This window comes from Eptesicus fuscus, chromosome 7, assembly GCF_027574615.1.
Source record: "Eptesicus fuscus isolate TK198812 chromosome 7, DD_ASM_mEF_20220401, whole genome shotgun sequence".
Taxonomy (NCBI): Eukaryota; Metazoa; Chordata; class Mammalia; order Chiroptera; family Vespertilionidae; genus Eptesicus; species Eptesicus fuscus.
This window is the reverse complement of record NC_072479.1, coordinates 99,322,429-99,343,956: the sequence shown is the minus strand read 5'-3', so window position 1 is coordinate 99,343,956 and position 21,528 is coordinate 99,322,429. Positions and strand designations below refer to the sequence as shown.

The 21,528-nt window shown below is 55.9% G+C and overlaps 1 protein-coding gene across 1 annotated transcript; it reads right to left on the bottom strand.

Moving 5' to 3' along the window:
• Positions 1 to 3,167: 3,167 nt before the first annotated feature.
• On the bottom strand, positions 3,168 to 21,261 carry MCM5 (minichromosome maintenance complex component 5). Its single transcript, XM_008144691.3, has 17 exons — positions 21,205 to 21,261; positions 20,751 to 20,925; positions 18,392 to 18,518; positions 18,187 to 18,315; positions 15,861 to 16,033; positions 15,048 to 15,203; positions 12,590 to 12,756; positions 11,952 to 12,123; positions 10,702 to 10,813; positions 9,200 to 9,343; positions 8,812 to 8,877; positions 8,457 to 8,633; positions 7,749 to 7,861; positions 5,859 to 5,987; positions 5,248 to 5,390; positions 4,374 to 4,501; positions 3,168 to 3,496 (listed from the first exon to the last, which is right to left on the bottom strand). Exons 2-17 carry the CDS (start codon positions 20,915 to 20,917, stop codon positions 3,395 to 3,397), a joined length of 2,205 nt encoding a protein of 734 aa, XP_008142913.1. The 5' UTR covers positions 20,918 to 20,925; positions 21,205 to 21,261; the 3' UTR covers positions 3,168 to 3,394.
• Positions 21,262 to 21,528: the final 267 nt, after the last annotated feature.

The window sequence follows — 21,528 nt, the reverse complement described above, 5'->3', positions numbered from 1 at the left end:
CAGGAGGGCCCACTTTTATTCTTAAAAAATCTGACTTCTTGGGGTTTAAAAAACATGGCTCCAGACAGGTAAAAGGCCAACTGGTTGCATTGGGGCCCCCAATAGACAGCATTTAATGTCAGCAGATCTTTTTACATGCCCTTGACCAGAATCGAATCTGGGACCCTTGAGTCCGCAGGCCGACGCTCTATCCACTGAGCCAAACCGGTTAGGGCTGATGTCAGATCTTGACGCCGCCTTAAGCACAGGCACCCACTGCTCAGCAGGTACCCAGTGCCCACACTGAAACACTTCACTCCATTCTCCCACGCCTCACCATCTGCACTATCATTATCCTCTTAAAATCTAGGGAAACGGAGACCCAGGAGATAAAAATTAAAAAAAAAAAAACTCAGGGTACACAACCAGAGTGGTGGCATTAGAATTCAGCCCTGGCCTCACCCCTCACTCTATAAGGCTCAGTAATTGTATCTTCCTGTTCCGTGCTGGCCCTGTCATTCCAGACACTTCCAGGCTCCATGCTTAATAGCTGTGACACATCGTCCTCTCGGAACCTGTTTCCTTATCTGTAAAGTGGGAAGGGCTTTTGCAATGTTGACAGAAAATCCCAGAACCTCAAGCCCAGGTACACCAGAGTCGGGCACCGTAAATACAGGGGAAACGGAGACCCACCTTACAGGAGTGGTCACCCTTGAACCACATGCATAAAAAGCACCCATGGGCCCTGTTTTTTGATTCATAAACAGTAACACGTGCTCTGGATTTTTTAAAATATAATTTTATTGATTTCAGAGAGGAAGAGAGAGGGAGAGATAGGAATATCAATGATGAGAGAGAATCATTGATCGGCTGCCTCCTGCATGCCCTGCACTGGGGATCGGAGCTCGCTACTGGGGCATGTGCCCTGACCAGGAATTGAACCCTGACCTCCTGGTTCATAGGTTGACGCTCACCACTGAGCAATGCTGGCTGGGCACATGTGCCCTGGATTTTGAAGTGTTCGTTACTTGCAACTTTAATGTTCGCACACACTTGAACAATTACTGTTTGCCAGGCAGCCCTGTGTGCTTTAGAAACACGACCCATGTCGTCCTCACACCCTTAAACAGTATGATGCCCATTGTACAGATGAGGAAAGTAAAGCTGACAGATGCAGTAAGGGCCCAAGGTCACAACTAGAAAGTGGCAAAGCTGGGATTTGAATCCAGGCCATCTGGCTCTCAGTCCATGCTCTTAACCATATGCTTTACTTTCTCATATTTTAAGTGAAAAATGCTTGGTTTTTATCTATATATTACCAAAAGTTGTGTCAGAAATCACTGTAATGAACTCTTTGGCCAGACCATGTTTTAAAACAAACATCTGCTTTTGCTCATCTACAGTCGAAGTTTCCATTACATCAATGATTGTCAAATAAACACAGAACTGACATATTCATGTTTAAATATCTATGTGAAAAATGGTTACAGCATCCAAAAATATACAGATGCCTTCTTTCATGAGCTGATCTCTTCAGAACACTGGTCTTGGTGCACACCTGCCCCATGAGCCTGACACCCCGCACCCACCAGCCCCAGCCAAGCTAGCGGCTCCTCCATTGGTCCCTCCACAATGTGCCTGCCTGCGGTGCCACCTACCCTGGGGCAGTGACTATGCCAGGGCAGTCTTCCCCGAGCCAGGACTGTAGGTCTACCCTCAATCCTGACCCTGCCATCATTCACTGACACGTGCCTCTCTGAGCTTCAGCTTCCCCCTGTAAAATGGAGGTGAACACAGCACCAGCACCCATGACCACTGGGGGGTTAAGTGCATCCACTTTACAAATGTGGGATGACGGGGCAACAGCCGTCACTGGATGAGACCCAGGTGAGCGGACTCCCTGGAGAAAGATGCCTCTTCATCTCCAAGAAATGCAACCCACCACTGCAGGGTTAGAGCTCACCGCCAAAGAAGGAACAGAGGACCAGGTCTGCAAAAGACGCGGCCCACGCCCGAGTGTCCGCCTGAACAAGATGAAAGAGGAGGAACCGGAAATGCTCACCCACCAAACAAGAGGACAAAACGCTGTTTAAAATGTTCTTAAAAGTTATCAAAGAAGAAACGGGCTTTGAACACAAGTGAGTCAGAGGAAATGGATCTAGCTGCTCTCATCTCTCCATTTCCCTGAAAGGTGTCGCCGGAGAGCTTTCAGCAGCTGGAAATTGTTGCTCGAAGATACTTTTGATTCAGCAATGACCACACTGCGGCCCCAAGTCTTCCTGTTTGTTTTTAGAAAGATCAAAACCCGACTTTTCACTTCTTCATGACTGTCTTCATTTTTACTGAGTGGTTATTTTTAAACATTGTATGTGCAAATAAGTTTATTAGAATAAAATGTTTAAATATTCTTCTAAATTCCTATTTTGCTTGAGGCTTTATATTACTAAGTGCATTTTAAACATAAAATATTTTACTTCACTGATTTTTAATTTTTTGAATTCTAGCTTTTTAAAACAAAATTATACTGAAATTGGTATTTCAGCATCAGACAAATCAATGGCATAACAATGGCATTGTTCACTTTCTCCAGTACAGCTGTACTAGTGCTTTCTACCATTCAAACCTCACAACATAGGGTGATGAACCCTACGACCTCCAGTTTACTGATCATACACTCAGAGAGGTCAAGTGTTTTCCCCAAGGCCACACAGCGCGTGGGCGGTTCCTAGGAGAGACCCCTCCACAGACTTCCGGCACCTCTGCCTTACCTACTTTGCTGTATGGCCCGAGGGATATCCATGGCCCTGAATACTAAATGCCACCAGCCTCACCTCACAGCCAGGTCCACCTTCCTAGGCACTTCACCATCAGTAGCTCATTTATCCTAACACAACCAGTGCCATCCCTGTTACAGACTAGTAAACGGAGGCACAGAAAGACTGGGTGAATCCAGCCAGTCCAACTGCAAAACCCTATCTCCTGCCCGACCACACAGCTGGGGACCAGCTGAGGCTGCTCAAGCTCACCCACCTTACAAAGACCTCCACACACACGGGGTCCTGCTGAACTGGCACCAGGGCCAGCGAGACACCGGCTCTATCATCCCCAAGAGCAGCTGAGGAACCGGGACCCGAAAGTGAGAGCCTAAGTGGCAGATGCGGGTCAGACACCCAGCAGAAGCCTCCACGTATCCAAACACTCGGCTTTATTATTTCAGTGAGCCCCAAAAGCACACTCCCGGGACCTGTCTGGGCTGAGGCCCAGAGGCAACCAGCAGAACAGGCGGCTCCTTCCTCGGGGCAGGGGGCCCCTCCACCCGGGCACGGAGAGCTCGAGGGAAGTTCAAGCAGACAGTGATGGGAGGCACAGGCGGGGCGACACGCCCGCTGTGGGGTGCGGAGGAGGCGGCGCGGGCTCACTTGAGGCGGTAGAGGACCTTGCGCTGCATGCGGTGCTGGATCTCGCCGCGCCGCAGCATGAGCTGCAGGACCTTGTGGATGGCGTGCTCTGGGTATTTCTGCGGACACAAGGCCAGATGCAGAGTCTGCTTCCCGAGGAGACCCCGGGCACCCACCAACCTGCCCCCTGGGCCCTGCAAAGCCCCAAGAGAGCCCATGTGTCCCCCTGCTCACAGGGAATTTCCATCACACCCCCTCTGATCACAGAAGGGTTCACACTTCCTGAGCGCCTAGCACGCACCAGGGCTGTTCACAAACTCTTCCCATCGCCACGACAGCTATGCAGCCGGCACTACGACCTTCCCCTCTTTACAGGGGAGGAAACTGAGGCACAGAGCTGTCACACAGCAAGTAAGTGGTAGAGCTGGGACTTAAATCACGTCCGTCTGACTCTAGAACCCCAGCTCTTCACGTCCGCAAGCCTCTCTAAGCCTCGGTGTGCTCACCCACAGAGGGACGTCACCCTGCCGCCTGCAGAAACTGCTCTAAGGGTCAGAATGAGAGGGGAGCGGAGACCGGAGCCATTATTGTTCCTGTAAAGATGGTGGCCAGTTCTCCGTAACATCTGGAAAGCCAGCTCCTCTACGGGGTCAAGAGCACTGTCCCCAGTGAGCTGGGAGGCCCACCCTCCTGGCTCTGCCGTCCTCACCCCACAAAAGCCGGGCAATGGCGGGAAGTAGACAGGAAGGGCCTGGGGAAGGCTGGGTGTGGTTCCACCAGGACCCCAGCCGCTGTCCTCTTCCCCTAACGAAATAGAAAAACAGCCCCGTCCCAAGGGGAGGAAAGATGGCAACCGGTCTGGGACCAGGACCAGCTGCCCCACAGCCTGTCTGCTGGGCAATAGGGCTCCGGTGTTGTGGGCGCGAACGGGGCCATGGCAGCCACGAGGAGACCCCTGCACCCTCCCCACCCCGCCCGGCTCCGGGGAAGGCCCACCTGCTTGGTGAAGTCCTGGATGATGCTGTGCTCCGACACCTGGGAGCCGATGGCAAAGCGGCGCTTGAGCTGCTTCTCGATGCGGCTCAGCATCTCCTGGTCCTCCTGGCTGGTGAAGCCCTCCACGCCTGTGGGCACGAGAAGGGAGACGGGTGGGGACAGGTGCCGGGACCTCAGTCGGCCCACAGTGGGAGGCTTGGAGATAGAGCCTCCATCCCAAGGAAGAGTGGCTGGAGCCAGACCCAAGAGAGAAAATTACGGGAAGAGGAACAGAGTGTGCCAGGGCAGTGAGGGCCAACTGAGGAGACGACTGGGGACCTGAAGTCAGGGGACGGGGCTACCGTGTGGGGAGGGGTGCTTCAGGCAGAGGCAAGGGCAGGTACAAAGGCATGAGGTAGGAACACGTGTGACTGCTTCAAAACCCAGTGCAGGAGCCAGAGTGGTACCCAGGCCAGGTCCTACGGGCCCTGTGGGCCTCGGCACAGGTTTTGTTGTGATGCTGGTGGGAGCAGCTGCCACTGGAGGCCTCTGAGGACAGAGAGGAGCTGACTGTGAGAAAGTGTCAGCGCTCTCCTCTCTAAGACAAGGACGAAGTGGCCAGCTGGCTTCCAGGGGCCAGCTGTAAGTAAGACAAGGGAAGAGCTTTCCGGGGCGCTGACTACAGTTCTTGGCCATTGAGAAAACGGCACCATTCCTAACGAACTGGCTCAGAGGACTGTGCTCAAGGGTCTGGAGGGAAGTGGCTCTTCCCATCCTGGAGGAAACGGCCGGGGGAGAAACAGCAAGGAGGCAGATGCAGGGAAGCAACCACACTGGGGCCTCAGGCGTGCCACCCAGCCCTCCGAGTCCTGAGCCCGCAGCCCCGCCGGCTCACCTGACAGGGTGCCCGACAAGGCGGCGTCCAGCGTGGACACCTGGAAGAGCCTCAGGGCCTCCTCCACGTCGGCCTCCGTGGCGAAGGGCTGCAGCCTCATCTTGCTGAGGGCCTCGGCGATGCGCACAATGGCCTCCAGCTGCCTGTGTGGGGCAACGGGACACCAGGGGGGGTCTGAGCCCATCTTCCCTCCCCGGCCCTTCCTGGCATCAGGCAGCACCTGCCCAAGGTGGTAAGACCACAGGGAGGCTGCTGGGTGTCCCCTGCCCTGTCCTCTTCTCCTCCTCAGTAATGGAATGTTTATTCCGCCACCTGACACCCAACTACAAGACACTTCCCAGCCTCTCCGGCATCTAGGTGTCTGTGTAAGGTGTGGCCAATGAGTCATAAGTCCAAAGACCGTGGGAAATTTTACGTGTCCTTAGCCCTGACCAGTGTGGCTCAGTTGGTTGCCAACTGAGAGGGAGACGGCTGTTTACACTCCAAAAGGAGCCCCCCACTCGCCTTCCCGAGGGCCTGCGCTGTGTGGCTAGCGATGGCCCGGCCCCGATGGCCCGGCATGCCCTGCTCTACAGTGAGGCCCGCGCGCCCAGCCCTGCCCGCCGGCTCACCGCACAGTGATGGGGATGCTAGAGCGGCGCTCGCTGTCCCTCTCGTGCTGACGGGCCCCGCTGCGCATGAGGATGTACCGGTTCTTCAGCTTCTCCGCGGCCTCCGCTGACAGCCGCGGGCCACACTTCCTGTGGGAGGGTGAGGAGCGGCTGCCATGAGGCCGGGAAGGAAACGTGGGGCACCCTCCCTGCCCTCAGCTGGCTTACAATCACGTGCTCACCCCCAACGGGCTGGGAGCATCATTTAGAAGAGATTTAAGTAAAATCTGGGCTCTGGACAGGTGCCTGAGATCAACAGCAGGAGAGAAAAACAGGTGCCTTTGTCAGAAAATAGGCAGAGGGAAGCCAGGCCCGTCACAGGGGGTGAAGGCTGCCCTCCTTGCTGCTGGGTGACACGTGGCTTAAGTCATGAAGCAAAGGTTGCCTCACCCACAGAACAGAACGAAGGCACCATCATGCAGCACAGGGCCCACGGGACTGCGGGCTCACAGCAGGCTTCGACCCACACTTCCCCACCAGCCAACACAACTGAGGATGTGATGCGCGATGACGCCCCAAGAGGCTTCGCAGTGACTGCTGTCCAGGGACAGGGAGCATGTCAGACTCTCCCAGGAGGGAGAGTGATCAGGTAGATCCTGATCAGGTAGGTCCTATCCCCACTGATCACCTAATCCAACCCCCATCCTGAGGATGAGGAGACCAAAGCTGGATGGAAGGAGCCAGGTCCTCAAGGCTGTGAGGAGCTCAGGACCGTGATAAAGACCCAGAAATCACTGGGCACTACACCACCCATCACCCCAGAGGGGGTGGTGAGTTAGGGACCCGCCCGACTTTAGCGTTTCCCCTCCCATGGAAGGGGCACTCAAAGACTCCTCCACTCGCAGGTTTTAGCTCCAACAAGACACAACCGAGGTGTATGTCAAGAACCTTGGCAGCACTGGCTGGTGTGGCTCAGTGCATAGAGCATCAGCCTGCAGACTGAAGGGTCCTGGGTTCAATTCTGGTCAAGGGCACATGCTGGGGTGCAGGCTCGATCCCTAGTGGGGGCTTGCAGGAGGCAGCCAATCAATGATTCTCTCTCATCATTGATGTTTCTCTCTCCCTCTCCCTTCCTCTCTTAAAATCAATAAAAAATATATTTAAAAAAAACAAACAAAAAAACACGTTGGCATAGTGGCTAAAAGCACAGCCTCTGGAGCCTGGTACTTGGGTTCAAATCCTGGCTCCATTACACCTACCTGTGACCTTGGACAAGTTACTTAACCTTTCTTTGTCTGTTCCCTATCTATAAAATAGAACAATACACCAGTTTTTTAGGTTTTAGGGAAGAGCTAAATTTCACTTGTCCATAAATACTGAGAGTAATGCCAGGCACAGAACAAGTACCCTACGTATGATTACTATTACTGACAATCTGTGAGAATAACAAAGTTGCAAGTGCCATTTACTGAGTGGTTACTAGGTGCAGGGCTGTGCCAAGCACTTACTCATCATCTCGTGCAATCCTTACAAAAACCCCAGGGAACACCAAGCCAGGAAAGCAAGGCTCAGAGGGCAAATGACTTGCCCAAGGTCACACAGTGGGGTGGGCAATAGCCAAAGCCTGTGTCTACAATGGCCACACTGCCCTGCCTCCCTGAATGTCAGTTGAGGGGGGTGTCTTGACACCACCTAATCCTACGCCCTCATTTTGGAGATGGGGAAACCGAGGCTGACAGCCAAGTGACCTGTGTAAGGTCAGACAGGAGTGGAGCCGATTCACGGAACTAGAACCCCAAAGGACAGCATCATCTCAGGCGTCCTTTATGAGGAGCAGGCCCAGGGAGCAGGGCTCTCTCCCGCCCAGGGAGCCGGGGAGCCCCAGCCCACGGGCCAGCATCCAGGACTCACGCTCGGCAGTAGGCGATGAACTTCTTCAGCTTGGTCAGGTCCACCTCCCCCTCCACCGCCTGGGTCTGTGTCAGCGCACTCACGTGCAGAGTGATGACGTGTTTGGCCAGCATCTAGGGCAGAGGGGACCCTGGGTCAGCTGGCAGGCCCTCCTAAGCCTGGGTCCCCACCGAGGTCCAGCAGGCAGGGAGGGAGCTTGTAGAACAGAACCAATGGGAAAGGGGAGGCCTCCTCCTTCCCTGGGCTGTCAGCTGCTAAGACAAAAGCCGGAGCTGCCAGGGCCTCCTCTGCCACCAGAGGGAGCAGCTGCTCCCCCAAGGAGAGCAGAGCAGCAGAGACAGGAGCCCTGGGGACACCAGTGGGGCCTCAAACCTCTGGGCTTGTCCATTCCATAAGCCACCAAGTTCCTTTCAGAAATTTACAAACCAGAACTGGGTGGGGTTCTATCACTTGTACCCAAATGTCAACTCCCCATTTTACATGCAAGGTTCTGGGCCAGGGGAGATTTACCCCCAGTCACTCACAGGGGAGGCAGAACTCTGCACCCTGGTTCAGTGCTCTCTGCAGCCCCCATCTGCCGCCTCCTGGGCAACCCACTACGGGCCCTACCCGATGATCAGGGCTCCTGCCAAGCCCCTTGTTCGCCCTCCCCCAGAACCGTGGGCCTGGCTGGGGCCGAGCCCCGTGCACCCTGGGGCCCCGACTCACCACGTCCCTCTCCTCGTTGTGCTCGTCCTTGACGATGAAGATCATGTCGAAGCGGGACAAGATGGTAGGCATGAAATCGATGTTGTCCTCCCCCTTCGTCTCATCCCAGCGGCCGAACACCGAGTTGGCAGCAGCCAGGACGGAGCAGCGGGAGTTGAGGGTGGTGGTGATCCCAGCCTGAGGAGTGAGGGAACAGATGACAGATCCGAGATGAGGACCCGGACACGTATGCGCACAAGATGCTAGGCCTGCTGCTGCCGCCGACAGAGGCCTGGCACAGCGCTCAGAGCACCCTCGGGTCGGCCGAACCAAGCCGGACCTCAGCCGACTGGGCTTGCCGGGGAGGACCACCCACCTTGGCGATAGAGATGGTCTGCTGCTCCATGGCCTCGTGGATTGCCACGCGGTCGTCTTCTCGCATCTGCGTGGGGAGAGAAGCGTCCATCAGGCCAGGCAGGGTGGGGCAGTGCCAGCAGGAGAGCGCAGCACGACCACCCCTGGTCCCAGCTTCGTGCCAGGCCAACGGCAGGAATGGGTCACCTCTCATCCTGGTGACAACTGTGTGGGCTTGGCTCTCCTCTCCTCACTCTCCAGATGTGGAAACTGAGGCTGGGAGAGGTCAAGCTACTTCCCAGTTACCCTATAGTGACAAGCAGGGGACTGAATACAAGTCCCAGGCATAGAAGGCCACACCCCCTGCCCTGAGACCACTAGGTGCCACCACCTCACCCTGTCAGCCTCACCTTGTCAAACTCATCGATACAGACGACCCCGCCATCAGCCAGGACCATGGCTCCGCCCTCCATGATGAAGTTCCGGGACGAGGGGTCCCTCATCACCGAGGCTGTCAGGCCTGCCGCGCTGCTGCCTTTCCCAGATGTATACACCTGGGAGGGCCACGGGAGGAGGTGTCAGGGCCCAACACAGCTCCATGATGACCCCCCAAGTCAAGGGGACCAAAAAGCTGTGACTCACCCAAGGTCACACAGCACATCTGGCCACAGGGCACAGACAGAACTCAGGGAGCCTCCCGCCGGATGAGGAGGTCACCCCGGCCCATCTGGCCTGGAGGTTCGCCCCCACTGGGTGGTTCACATCCATTACACTCTGAGCCTCAGCCCCGAGCCTCAGATGAGCCCACCATGATGGCCCCAGGAACCAGCCCTTAGGGCCTGGCTCATCACAGAGGAGCAAAGTGAGGCCCAGAGGAGAGGAGTGGCCTCAGAGCTGGGACAGACTCCTGACTCCGGGAAAAAGCTTCCCCGACCAGAGCCCCATGTCATCTCTGCACAGACCCGCAGCCACATGCTGTCACTGAGCCCTTGCAGGGTGGCAAGTCCAAACTGAGAAGAGTGTAAGTGTAAGATTTCAAACTTAGTGCTAAGAAGGGAATGCAAAGTATCTCCTATTTATTTTCTTACATTAAGCTACATGCTGAAATATTGTAAATATGTTGGGCTAAACAGAATATTATTAGGTTTAATTTCACCTGTTTTCCTTTTTCCACTTTTTTAACGTGGCTATTAGAACATCTAGCATCACACACGTGGCTCACAGGTGCAGTTCGCACACATTCCTATTGGACAGCCCTGGCACGAGCACTGGTCGCACACACTTCCTATCTGTCCAGAGACCACCCCTCCCACCTGGACAACCCGTCCCACTGAACACGGCAGACATCCTCGCCCCTCGCTGATCCCCAGACACGCTCATCACTGCAGAGGCCCCGGCTGACCGGGCACCTGCATTCAAATCCCTGTGCTAGCACTTACTCCCAGCAAGACACGTAGCTGTTCTGTACCCGTTTCCTCACCCACAGGACGGGCCCACATACCTACTGCAGAGTCGAGGTACACGTTAAGAGTAAATAGGTGTAGGGCACTTTAAGCAGTGCCTGGCCCTCGAGGTTAGCCATGACTGTTATCGGTGTTATGATTGAGTGGGCGGGTAAACTGAGGCTCAGGGAACAGAGGTGACTTGCTCAAGGCCCACACCCAATGACTGGCCAGGCTGAAACCCAAACCCCATCCTGCCTCTCATCCGGTGCTCTGCCCGCTACCCCAAAACTACACCCACCTGTTGATTTCCTTCCCTCTCCTCCTGTGCCCCATGACCACAACCAAGGGGAATGAGGAAGAGACTCTGGGCGATCCTGCCCACCAAGAGGATCCGGGGACCTGGGGGCCCTGCCCTGCGGCCTTCCTCCCTGCTGGGCAGCCACGGAGAGCAGCTCATCGGTACTCACCCCAATCGGGGAGCACTTCTCCACAAACTTCAGCAGCTGGGACTTGGCCGTCCCCGGGTCCCCCAGCATCAGCAGGTTGATGTCTCCTCGGCGAGTGAGTCCATCAGGGAGCCTAGGGGAGGACACGCAGGTGGGCAAGGCAAGAATCCCGAGGCCTGTCAGGCTGGTCGCAATGGCGGCTGGCAGTCAGCCCCCCGACCTATCACGAGCTTCAGAGCAAGTGGGGAGGCAGGGGCTCTGGGCTGAGACCACGTTCATAGCCCCATGGTAACTTGCCTCCCGGGGGGGAAGGAGAGGGTCAAAGGAAATTGGCACTTGGGGCTGGGCTGGGGCACACAGTGAGCATCTGATAACCATCCTCGCAGCTGGAAAGAGGGAAAGCAGGGGAGCTGCCAGTGGCTGTATGTGGTAGTGGAATGGGAATCATGTGGGCAGGCTCCTGGCCCTACATGTGCCTATGAGCAAGTTCCCTTAGGTCTTTATGCTTCACCTGCCTCATCTATAAAATGGGTGAGGCCCTGACCGGTTTGGCTCAGTGGATAGAGTGTCGGCCTGTGGACTGAAAGGTCCCAGATTCGATTACGGTCAAGGGCATGTACCTTGGTTGCGGGCACATCCCCAGTAGGGGGTGTGCAGGAGGCAGCTGATTGATGTTTCTCTCTCATCGATGTTTCTAACTCTCTATCCCTCTCCCTTCCTCTCTGTAAAAAATCAATAAAATATATTTTTAAAAATAAAATAAATAAAATGGGTGTGAGCGTAGCTTTCTCACAGGGTTATGGTGAAGACTGGCTGGGTTTCAGACACATTAAAGCGCTTAGAAAAAGGCCTAGCCGACAGTGAGAATTCAGTAAATGGTACTGCTAGTCATATTAATTTCTAAGTCTCTATTACTTTATAGTTTCAAAGACATACGACTTCCTGTGTTGGGTTTTTCACTTGTCGTCGGTGTGAAAGCGTGGGTTGAGGCGGGGTCTCTTGCCCAAGGTCACACAGTAACTAAGCAGCACGGCAGAGACTGCAAGCCCAGAGCTCTCCCCACTGTGCCCGCCAGGTCCCCCAGTCCACCCCCTAGCCAGGCTGGGCATGGCGTCTCCCTGGAGAGATGATGGATCCGTCCCCAGCCAGCTGACAAGGAGCCTGAGTCAGGGAAAACGAAAAGAGCATTCACGTCCTGACCACCTGGCAGCTGTTCTCCTGTGAGCCGAGTCACCGTGCCCTCCCCAGACCTGGGGAGCCCAGACCCCCACCTTTTCCGGGAACCCCCAAAGAGCAGGCAGGCGATGGCCTTCTTCATGTCCGTGCCCCCGAAGATGGAGGGGGCGATGCTCTTGGAGATGACCTCGTAGACATTGGGGAGGGCAGCCAGCCGCCGGAACTCCTCCTCTTCCTGCGGGGTCACGGCCCCAGCAAAGCTGCGGCCTGGGGGGGGAGGGGAGGGAGGGGGAGGGAGGGTGCATGAGAGCTGTGTGAGGGAGAACCTGGTGCTCGCTCAGGGCGTCTCAGGGGGAGGGGAGGGGCAGCGCAAGCGTCAGCAAAAGGACAGAGCCCCCATTCCCCCTCAGGAGTGGGCTTGCGAGTTCCAGGGACCAGTGAGTGAGGGGAAGAGTGGGGGGAGTCAGAGGAGCCAGGGGGTCAGATCGTGGAGGCCCCTGTGGACTCCTGGGAAGTCTTCCGTCTTGCAGAGAGGGGTGGGGTGCTCTCAGCCAAGGAATGACGTGGTGCCTGTGGTTATGACAGCACCGCTTACCCTGACCGCTGTGTGGAACAGTGCAGGGGCGAGCACAGGGAGGAGGCCCAACAGTAATTCAGGAAGACAACGTGGGCTCGGCCAGGGCACAGCACAGCCTTTTGGCAGGGCCAGGCCAGGGTCCCAAAGCCAACTCACCAGAGCCATCTGTGTCCACCTGGATGCCCAGGACACGGATGTAGGAGCTCCGGATGCCCACGCCCACCCTGTCTCGGCCCTTGTTGGAGGTCAGGCCAAACTTCTTAATGGAGTAGATGCCCATGATGGTGACCCTGTTCCCGGGGACGACCTTGTCACACAGGTACCTGAGAGGCCGATGGGGAGGAAGGGGAAAAGCAGGTGAGAGCTGGGTGGAGACAGAGTCCTGACTCCACCCACCCAGTCACGCAGTCCAGCTTAGCATTTCTACCAGAGGCCTTACAAGCTGCTCCAGACCTGTCCATCCCACGGCCCAGAAAACGGGTCTCTCCCCCTCATCACTCACCCCGCTTGCATAACTCAGTTACTTGGAGGACAATGCTGATAATCCTTGGCGACGTGCCCCTTCCACTGCCTTCACAAGCTCATTTGTTATGCGGCTCGGGGTCAGAGGGGAGCCCACCCCGAGCCCTCAGAAGCCCCATCTCAAAACATATGACTGTCTAACCACTATGCTGTACACCTGAAACTAATGCAAAATAATACTGAGATTGGGGGCGATGGGGGAGGTTGGTGGTGTGGAGGGATTGAGCAAAACAGAGCTCATGGTCTGCCCTAGCTAGTTTGGGTCAGTGGGTAGAGTATCTGTCTGGGGACTGAAGGGTCCCAGGTTCGATTCCAGTCAAGGGCACATGCCTGGGTTGCGGGCTCGGTCCTCAGTAAGGGGCATGCAAAAGGCAGCCAATCAATGATTCTCTCTCATCACTTATGTTTCTATCTCTCTCTCCCTTTCTCTCTGCAATCAATAAAAAAAATATATTTAAAAAAAAAGAACTCATGGTCATGGACACAGTGTGGTGATTGCGGGGGAGAAGGGGTGGGTGGAGGTGGAAGAGGGTATGAGGGGAATAAATGGTGATGGGGAAAAAATAAAACAGGAAAAAATGATAATATTGAACATAAACTGTAATTGAAAAATACAATTTAAAAAGTAAAAATAATGGGGGGCAGGAACCGGCCGGGAGAGGTCAATGGGGGAAAATGGAGACGTATGTAATACTTTAAACAATAAAGAATTTAAAAACTCGAAAAAGATCAAATAAAAATAAAAAGCCCCCCTCCATCTCTCTGCTGTCAGCCTCGTCGCAGGTGCCCCTTAGCCACCTCAGGGGAGCCTCCCCCGCCCTCCCAGCCTCCCTGAGAGGACCACTCCCATTCCTGCCCCTTCCTGGCTCCAGGAGTTCGGCCAAGTCCTTTTTCCTCTGGGCCTTCATTTCCTCTTTTGAAAAACAAGATGTTGAAACAAGGAAGTCTTAGGCAGGGAGGAAACACTGGGACGTGTATCCGCACACTGCCACTCAGAGGCCATGTGATGGCGAAGAAGTCACTGCAAGTCTCTGAGCCTGTCACGGCCTCTGAGGACTATCACTGTCACTGTTAATGTTTCAGCAGAGGATTCTATGACTCCTCTCTTCTTATGTCCCACTTAGGCTTTGTGGATCACAGACTGCTGGGACAAAACCTTATAATGAACACTTAGCCTGTATAAGAAACTGCTCAGCGTCTGACGTGCATTTTCCAGTTTAAATCTCACAGCAGTCCGATGACAGATTAAGGACTGTCAAGACTGATCCCCATTTTACTGATCAAGAAATGGAGGCTCAGCAAGTTCATGCAACTTGCTTACGAGTCTGACTTCTACAGGTTCTACTGCCACTGGAGAAGCTAATGAGCCCTGGCCAGTGTGGCTCAGTTGGTGGGCGTTGTCCCATGCACCAAAGGTTGCCGGTTCGATTTCCGGTCAGGGCACATGCCCAGGTTGTGGGTTCCATCCCTGGTCATTGATGTTTCTCTCTCCCTCTCCCTCTAAAAATCAATTAAAAATATTTTAAAAAATGAAGCAAATGAAACCTATAGGTCTGCTCCCCAGAAAAATGTACATGCACAGAACATTAGTGCAGCCAGGGTGTGCAAGCCCAGTTAAGGACCCTCGTCACCATCTGCAAGCCTTCTGCCCACGTTACTGTAAGGGGACTAGGCCCAGCTCGGCACCCTCTCCCTCTTTCCAATCGCTCAACAAAATCCAAGGAAGAATCTGACCAGCAAGGCGGGGGCAGGGGCAGGTGTCAGGCAGGGATGAGGCCCTCCCAGCTGCTGATTATCTAGCTCTGCCACCTGGAGCCTCCCAGTTCTAAGAGGGCTGGACAGAGTCGCCCAGGAAGAACACAGGCTCAAGGCTCCTCCACAGTCAGTGACATGTCCTCAATCAGCAAAATGGGGGCGGACATGCCCCTGCAGGTGATGGGAAGTACCAGGCACAGAGCAAGTGTCCCCAAACCAGCCATCCTCTCCTCCCTGGATGGTCCACACCGCGCTGGTTGGTCCACACCCAGCACCAGTTTAGGGACACAGCCAGGGACGCCCGACCGCGTGGGTGCCCGCCACCAGCCTGCCTCACCTGTCGCAGTAGAGCTGCATGTGTCTGGGCATCTCGCCGTGAGGCACTGCATCAGGCAGCTCCTGCAGCTTCAGAGTCTGGAAGTCCACGCACTTGCACTTGTCGGGCATGATGAAATACGGGTCCAGCGGGCACCTGGGGCGCCCGGCCTGATCCCTGCATGGGGAAGAAAAAAGTCACCAGAGCCACCCTGAGAACCCAGAGCCCATCCCAGGAGACAGCAGCAAATTAAGGACGAGCTGGGAAAAGACCCTAAAAGGTAGCTTTGGGGGACCACACACCAGATTAAGAATGGGGAGACCTGCTCCGGGCCAGGCTCTTCCATGAACTTGCTGGGAGGCAGGCAAGTCACATTCCCAGTCCCCTCACAGGGTCTCAGTGTCCCCACAGGTAGAGAGGGTCCAGACTGCCAATGATCTGACTAATCCCCCAATCAAATCCCAGGATCCCTAAGGGCTGGGCACCTGGAGACCATTCCCAGTTCTAGGCCTCCATATACCCCTATATACTGAAATCATTACTTAACTACTATAGCAATACCGTAGCAAAACACCTACTATGTGCCAGGCACTATTCTAGGTGCCGGGGACACAGCAGTGGACAAAAAGTCCCTTGCCCTTATAGAGCTAAGGTTCTAGTCAGGAGAGACTGGAAAACACCCGGCAAATAACTACATAACATAGTGACAAAAGCTCTGTGCCTCTCCCACTGGGCGCCCCCTGCCCAGCCCCCACCTGCTGCAGCATCCCCATCCTTCACATCTCCTCACGTCACCTCCTCACAGTCCCTGGGGGCCGCTCAAGGCCCACTCACGTGTTGCACTTCCTGGGCAGGGCGTAGCCCTCCAGGCCGGGGCGCATGGCGATGTTGGTGAGGGTGTTGCGGCAGCTGCGGCACTGGATGGAGATGCGGGTGGCCTTGGCGCGGACCCCTGACGCTGAGATGATGATGCCAGGGATCTTCACCAGGTGTGACATCATGTCTGACTGTAACAGAGCCACGGGAGGATGGTGGGTTAAAAGAAGCCAGGTACACCTGAGATTACGCAAGTCTTTTTTTAATGCATGCTGGAATACTTAGGGATAAAGTGCCGTGTCTGTAACTTACTTTAAAAATACTTTGAGGAGGGGAGATGAGAGAAAAAGCAAAGAAGGCAAAATGTTAACAGCCATTAAATCTAGGTGAAGGTATAGATTCATTACACTATTCCCTACCTTTTTATAATATTTTAGAATAAAAAGCCAAAAATAATAAGTTTTTTTCCCCTCATCTATTTCCCCCATTCCGTTTTTCCAGGACAGACAGGCAGGCTAGAGCTCTTCCCCCAAAGCCTGCAGGGAGGGGAGAAACATAGAAAGGAGGCCAGCCCCCTCTAGTAACTGAGGCCAGAGCCACAAGTGCCTGCCATGGCCCAGTGGTCACTGGAACTGTTGAAGCCACCACAGAGCATGGTTTCTGGAAGACAATCGACAAATCCTGGCACTCCGGAATGTCAGAGTCAGAAAGGACTGGGGTTGCCTTAGCCCGGCCTCTGAGGCATCCCTGACAAGTGATCTTCCGAGAGCGGGCTCCGCCCCTTGTTAGGAAACCCATCACGGGAAGCAGGCCGTTTCCTGTGTTTTCCAGGGAGTCCGAGACGGAAGGCTGACCCTGGGTGGAGCGGAGGCCGGCCTCTGATGAAACAGCTGCCCCGCAGAGCAAGTCTAACTCCACTTCCACAGACGGGCCAAACGCGTGGAACCCAGTTTGGTCCCATCACGGTCCTGGAGACCCTCCCCTGCCGCTGGGAACAGAGATGAAGCCACATGTTCCGTAGCCTCCAGAGTCCACACCCTGGCTTCTGGAGCGGACCTGCCATCGTGCGAGTCAAGGAAGGCTTCACGGGGACCCCAACAGAGGTCACGAGACCCCAACATGTGGACCCCATCGTAGAGTTCGCCAAGCACAGGCACGTGCGTCATTTCATCTCATTCTTACACCGCCTTGTGACAGAACCAACGCCATGACCACTTCTCCCTCACTGCTCTCCTGGCTCCCACGCCTGCCTACTCTGTCAATTCTCCTTCCGCACAGCAGCCAGAGGGGCCTTTTAAAAGTGCAATCCGCCTGTTTTTCTATGTAACCCTCCACTGATTCCCTACTGGGATTCAAAAGCCAAGCTCCTTCCTCCAGCCGAAAGGCCCGGCCTCCTGGCCCCTCCATCCCTCTCTTCCTTTCCTTTTCCCCAATCTTCACCTCCTGGGCTCTGGCTACACTAGCTCCTTTCTATTCCTGGAACCACGCCATGTCCCCACCTCAGGCCTTTGGACCTGCTTCTCTGTGAGCCCGAAGTGCTCGTCCCGCGGGCCGTGTCCCTCGGGCTGTGGCATCGCTCAGACTTGCTCCCCCAGCACTTCCTCGGAGGCCTCCCTCAGCGGCCGTCATGCTGCCCAATTTCTTCTCTTCACGATTCATATCCCAGAACCTGCCATCTCCGTGCTCGCCTGCTTCTCTCTGTAAGCGCCATGGGACAGAGGCCCGTCTGTCCACAGTGAGGGTCTAGCCCAGCACCCGGAGTGTAGCTGCACACTCAGTATTTGCTGAGTTAGACGGATAAACGACTGGAAGACAGACAGGCTCTGCCCACCTCTCCTGCTTCCTCATCCCTTCAGCCATGCTGGCAGGCTTTCAGCCTGGCCTCGCACATCGCATGCCTCCTCACCTCTAGACGTGGCACTAGCGCACACCACCCCCACCCACCCAGAGCTCTCCCCCAACGGTCTGTGTGCTGCGTGTTCCCATCCTCATCTCACTCAGATGGCAGCTCCCCAAAGCCCTCTCCAGCCTTTCCAGAGAGGCTCCCCCCTGCTCGCCACCCTCATTTCCTCACTGCACTGCCGTTCACCTAAAACTGTCGTGGTGCCGTTCACCAGTTCCTCGGTCTCCCCGGGCGGAAATAAACTCGGCGAGGACCGGAGCGTGTCCTTTAGGACCCAACGCAATGCGTTGCCCACAGGAGCAGCTCAGCCAGCACTTGTCCAATGAGTTCATCGGGCTCAGGAGCACACGGCGGCCCCCAGGTAGTCAGCCTGCCTCCAAAGCCCCTCCGCACCGTGAAGCAGCCGCAGCCACCCTCCGCCCGACCTCTGGGCAAACCCACCTTCAGGCTACGAATGCTGGACGGGCTGGCGTCCGACTTGAGCATGACCTGGATGTCCTGGAGCACCTCCTCACCACTGGGCCGGGGCCGGGTCACCTCATCGGCCACCTCCTTGGCAGCTTCCTCCAGCTGGAGGAGGAAGGGAACAGGCTGTCAGTGCCTGGAGCAGGGCAGCCCTGGGGGTGCAGGGCAGGGTCCCACTCACCAGCTGCAAATGCTCGGTCGGCTGCTTGTACAAGAAGTCGGCCAGGTCCTCATCAAAGCTGGCCAGGTCCTCCATCTCCACCTCGATCCAGTACTCCCCCAGGTTGTAATGCCGTTTGAGTTCATCCCTGGAGTGGGCAGGTGGCAGTTGAAGGTGGGTAAGGGTGCAGGGAAGAGGACATAGTGCTGGCTGAGTGCACTGCACCCTGAATGTGCCCTCGCGGTCACCAACACTCACAGACAGGCCTCTGCACGCAGGTCAGTTTGGGCACCTCTCACAGCAAACCAGTTCCAGTATTTGCTGAGTTAGACGGATAAACGACTGGAGGACAGACAGGCTCTGCCCACCTCTCCTGCTTCCTCATCCCTTCAGTCATGCTGGCAGGCTTTCAACCTGGCCTTGCACATCGCATGCCTCCTCACCTCTAGACGTGGCACTAGCGCACACCACCCCCACCCACCCAGAGCTCTCCCCCATCGGTCTGTGTGCTGCGTGTTCCCATCCTCAGATCTCACTCAGATGGCAGCTCCCCAAAGCCCTCTCCAGCCTTTCCAGAGAGGCTCCCCCCTGCTCGCCCTCCTCATTTCCTCACTGCACTGCCGTTCACCTAAAACTGTCATGGTGCCGCTCACCAGTTCCTCGGACAGTAAGAAGAAGACTTCAGGACTCCCTGGAGCCTTTAACTCGCTCAGGAAACTAACAGGGAACACTCCTCAGAACTTGGAGACTGAAGGCAGCACACACGTGTGTGTCCTGTCAACCACCAGACAGACCCTTCTTGTAGAGTATCCCCTGGGACGATTGTCCCAAAAAACACATATGGGGACCCACAGAGCCTGTTCCCATCCTCATCTCGGGCCTCATCCCCTTCTACCTTATGCCCAGAAGCCAGAGCCCCTAACAGGCCACCCTGTACCTCGGCCCATGCAACTGCTATGGAATGCCTCCACTGTCAGCTCAGGGGTCACCTCTGGAAACCTTGCCTAACTCTCTTTTGCCTTACTTCTTTGGGGTGACTATCACCTTGTAATTATTTGTTGGTCTCTATGCCTCCCTACCACTGACCTTGAGGGCGAGCAGCATGAATCTTTTCCTATCTGTGTCCCAGTGTCCAGCACAGTGCCAGGCAAATAGATGGTCAGCGTCAGCTGGTACGTGAATAAATGGAGGCAAGAATGGCTATGCCCATTTTGCGGATGAAGAAACTGAGGACCGGAGAGACTGTCCCTTGGAAGTCACTCTGCCGGAGCCTGGACCTGCAAAGTCCTGTTCTCTGCATCTGAAGGACCTACAATGACTTGGTATGTCGTCACAGGTGGTACAAGGACCGGGAGCAGGGACCCTGCCCAGCTCCTTCAGGGCTGCAGCCCAGCACCTGGCACTGAGCCTGGCATGCAGCAGGTGCACCATCAATGAGGTTACATGACTGGAACGAATGAATGAGTGAATGAATGAATGAGTGAATGAGTGAATGAAGTAAATCACAACTCCCATCTTCACCTATTGCACCATTGCGAGCTTGAGTTTCTGAGGTTAAGTGGAAGGACATTAAGAAGACATGGGAACAAGATCTGGAAAAAGAACCAAAGGACTCTAGCTGGTGTGGCTCAGTGGATAGAGCATCGGCCTGCAGACTGAGGGGTCCCGGATTCGATTCCGGTCAGGGGCACATGCCCAGGTTGTGGGTTCGGTCCCCAGTTGGGGGTGTGCAGGAGGCAGCCCATCAGTGATTCTCTCTCTCATCATTGATGTTTATATCTCTCTATCCCTCTTCCTTCCTCTCTAAAATCAATAAAAACATATTTAGCCGAAACCGGTTTGGCTCAGTGGATAGAGCGTCAACCTGCGGACTGAAGGATCCCAGGTTCGATTCCGGTCAAGGGCATGTACCTTGGTTGCGGGCACATCCCCAGTGGGGGGTGTGCAGGAGGCAGCTGATCGATGTTTCTCTCTCATCGATGTCTCTAACTATCTCTCTCCCTTCCTCTCTGTGGAAAATCAATAAAATATATTTAAAAAAATAAAATAAAAAATAAATAAATAAAAACATATTTAAAAACAAACAAACAAAAAACAAGAACCAAAGGGCCCAGTGCCTCTAGCTGGGTTGTTGGTGGCCCACTCACAACAGGTGACTCACGCCTTCGGGTATGAAATACGCAAAACGGTATCCCCCCGGGTGCGGGGGTCGGATGAAGCACCGCTGGGGCCAAAATCCTTAGAACGGGACGGGCTCCCTGCCCTCTCGCCAGTTTCCCCACTGGTGCCCCGACTGTCCATGCCTCCAGAGGCTCTGCGTGCCCAGGCCTCGGGCAGCCGGGTGTGGGTGCACCGCCCTCCCGCCCGCTGCGGCCCGCACCTGTATTTGAAGGTGAAGCCGGTGCGGTCGGTGCCCACGCGGTACTGCCGCAGGAACTCCTTGAAGCGCCGCTGCAGCTGCGATTTGCGGGCCTTGCCCTCATCGGCCGCAGGGTCCCCCCCGAAGCTGTCGCTGTAGAACACGCCGGGGTCGTCGAAGCCCGACATGCCTGCGCCTGGCGCGGGGACAGGGCGCTGGAGCGGACTGGGGACAGCGCGCGGCCTCCCCCCGCCCCGTCGGCAGGGGTCTCGGCTCCGAACGCGGGGCGGGGTGTCCCGGCTCTCACTCAGGGCGGTGCCGGGAGGGGGTGGGGGGGGACGGACCCTGGTTCCCCCTCCCGGATCCCGACCCCAGTCCTCCCAGGGGAAACCACTGCCCACCCTCACTGCACTCGCCTGCGGACCCCCAGTGGGCCAGCTCCCGGGCCCCCACCCGCCAGTCCCACCGGCCTCACCTCTCCTTCCCTGCACCCCACGAATTCGGAGAGACAAGCACCCGCAAGCTCCGCCACAGAGTTTCGCGGGGAAAAACTAGACGCCGAGTTCGCACGCCGCGGCCGCTGCGTCCCCATTGGCTGGCCTGGGCTCCGCGGCCACTGATTGGACCGCTCTGCGCGCTCTAGCCCCGCCTCCCGGACCGGCATTCCTAGACGATTGGCTTCGGGGCTCATGACGTCAGGCTTCCGGGCCCTTTTCCGGGCTCCATTTTGTCCACCGGCAAATTGGCGCGAAATTTCTGACGAGGGGCGGGGGAATGGGCGGGACGAGCGGGAGTGGCG

What these genes read in the sequence shown, in the direction of transcription:
- MCM5 (XM_008144691.3), bottom strand. Translation starts at nt 20,917, where the DNA reads ATGTCGGGCTTCGACGACCCCGGCGTGTTCTACAGCGACAGCTTCGGG. An exon ending in GGCTTCACCTTCAAATACAG is followed by an intron (nt 18,519 to 20,750) that starts GTGCGGGCCGCA and finishes TGCCCACTCCAG; the next exon opens with GGATGAACTCAAACGGCATT. An exon ending in AGCATCCCCATCACTGTGCG is followed by an intron (nt 5,391 to 5,858) that starts GTGAGCCGGCGG and finishes TGCCCCACACAG; the next exon opens with GCAGCTGGAGGCCATTGTGC.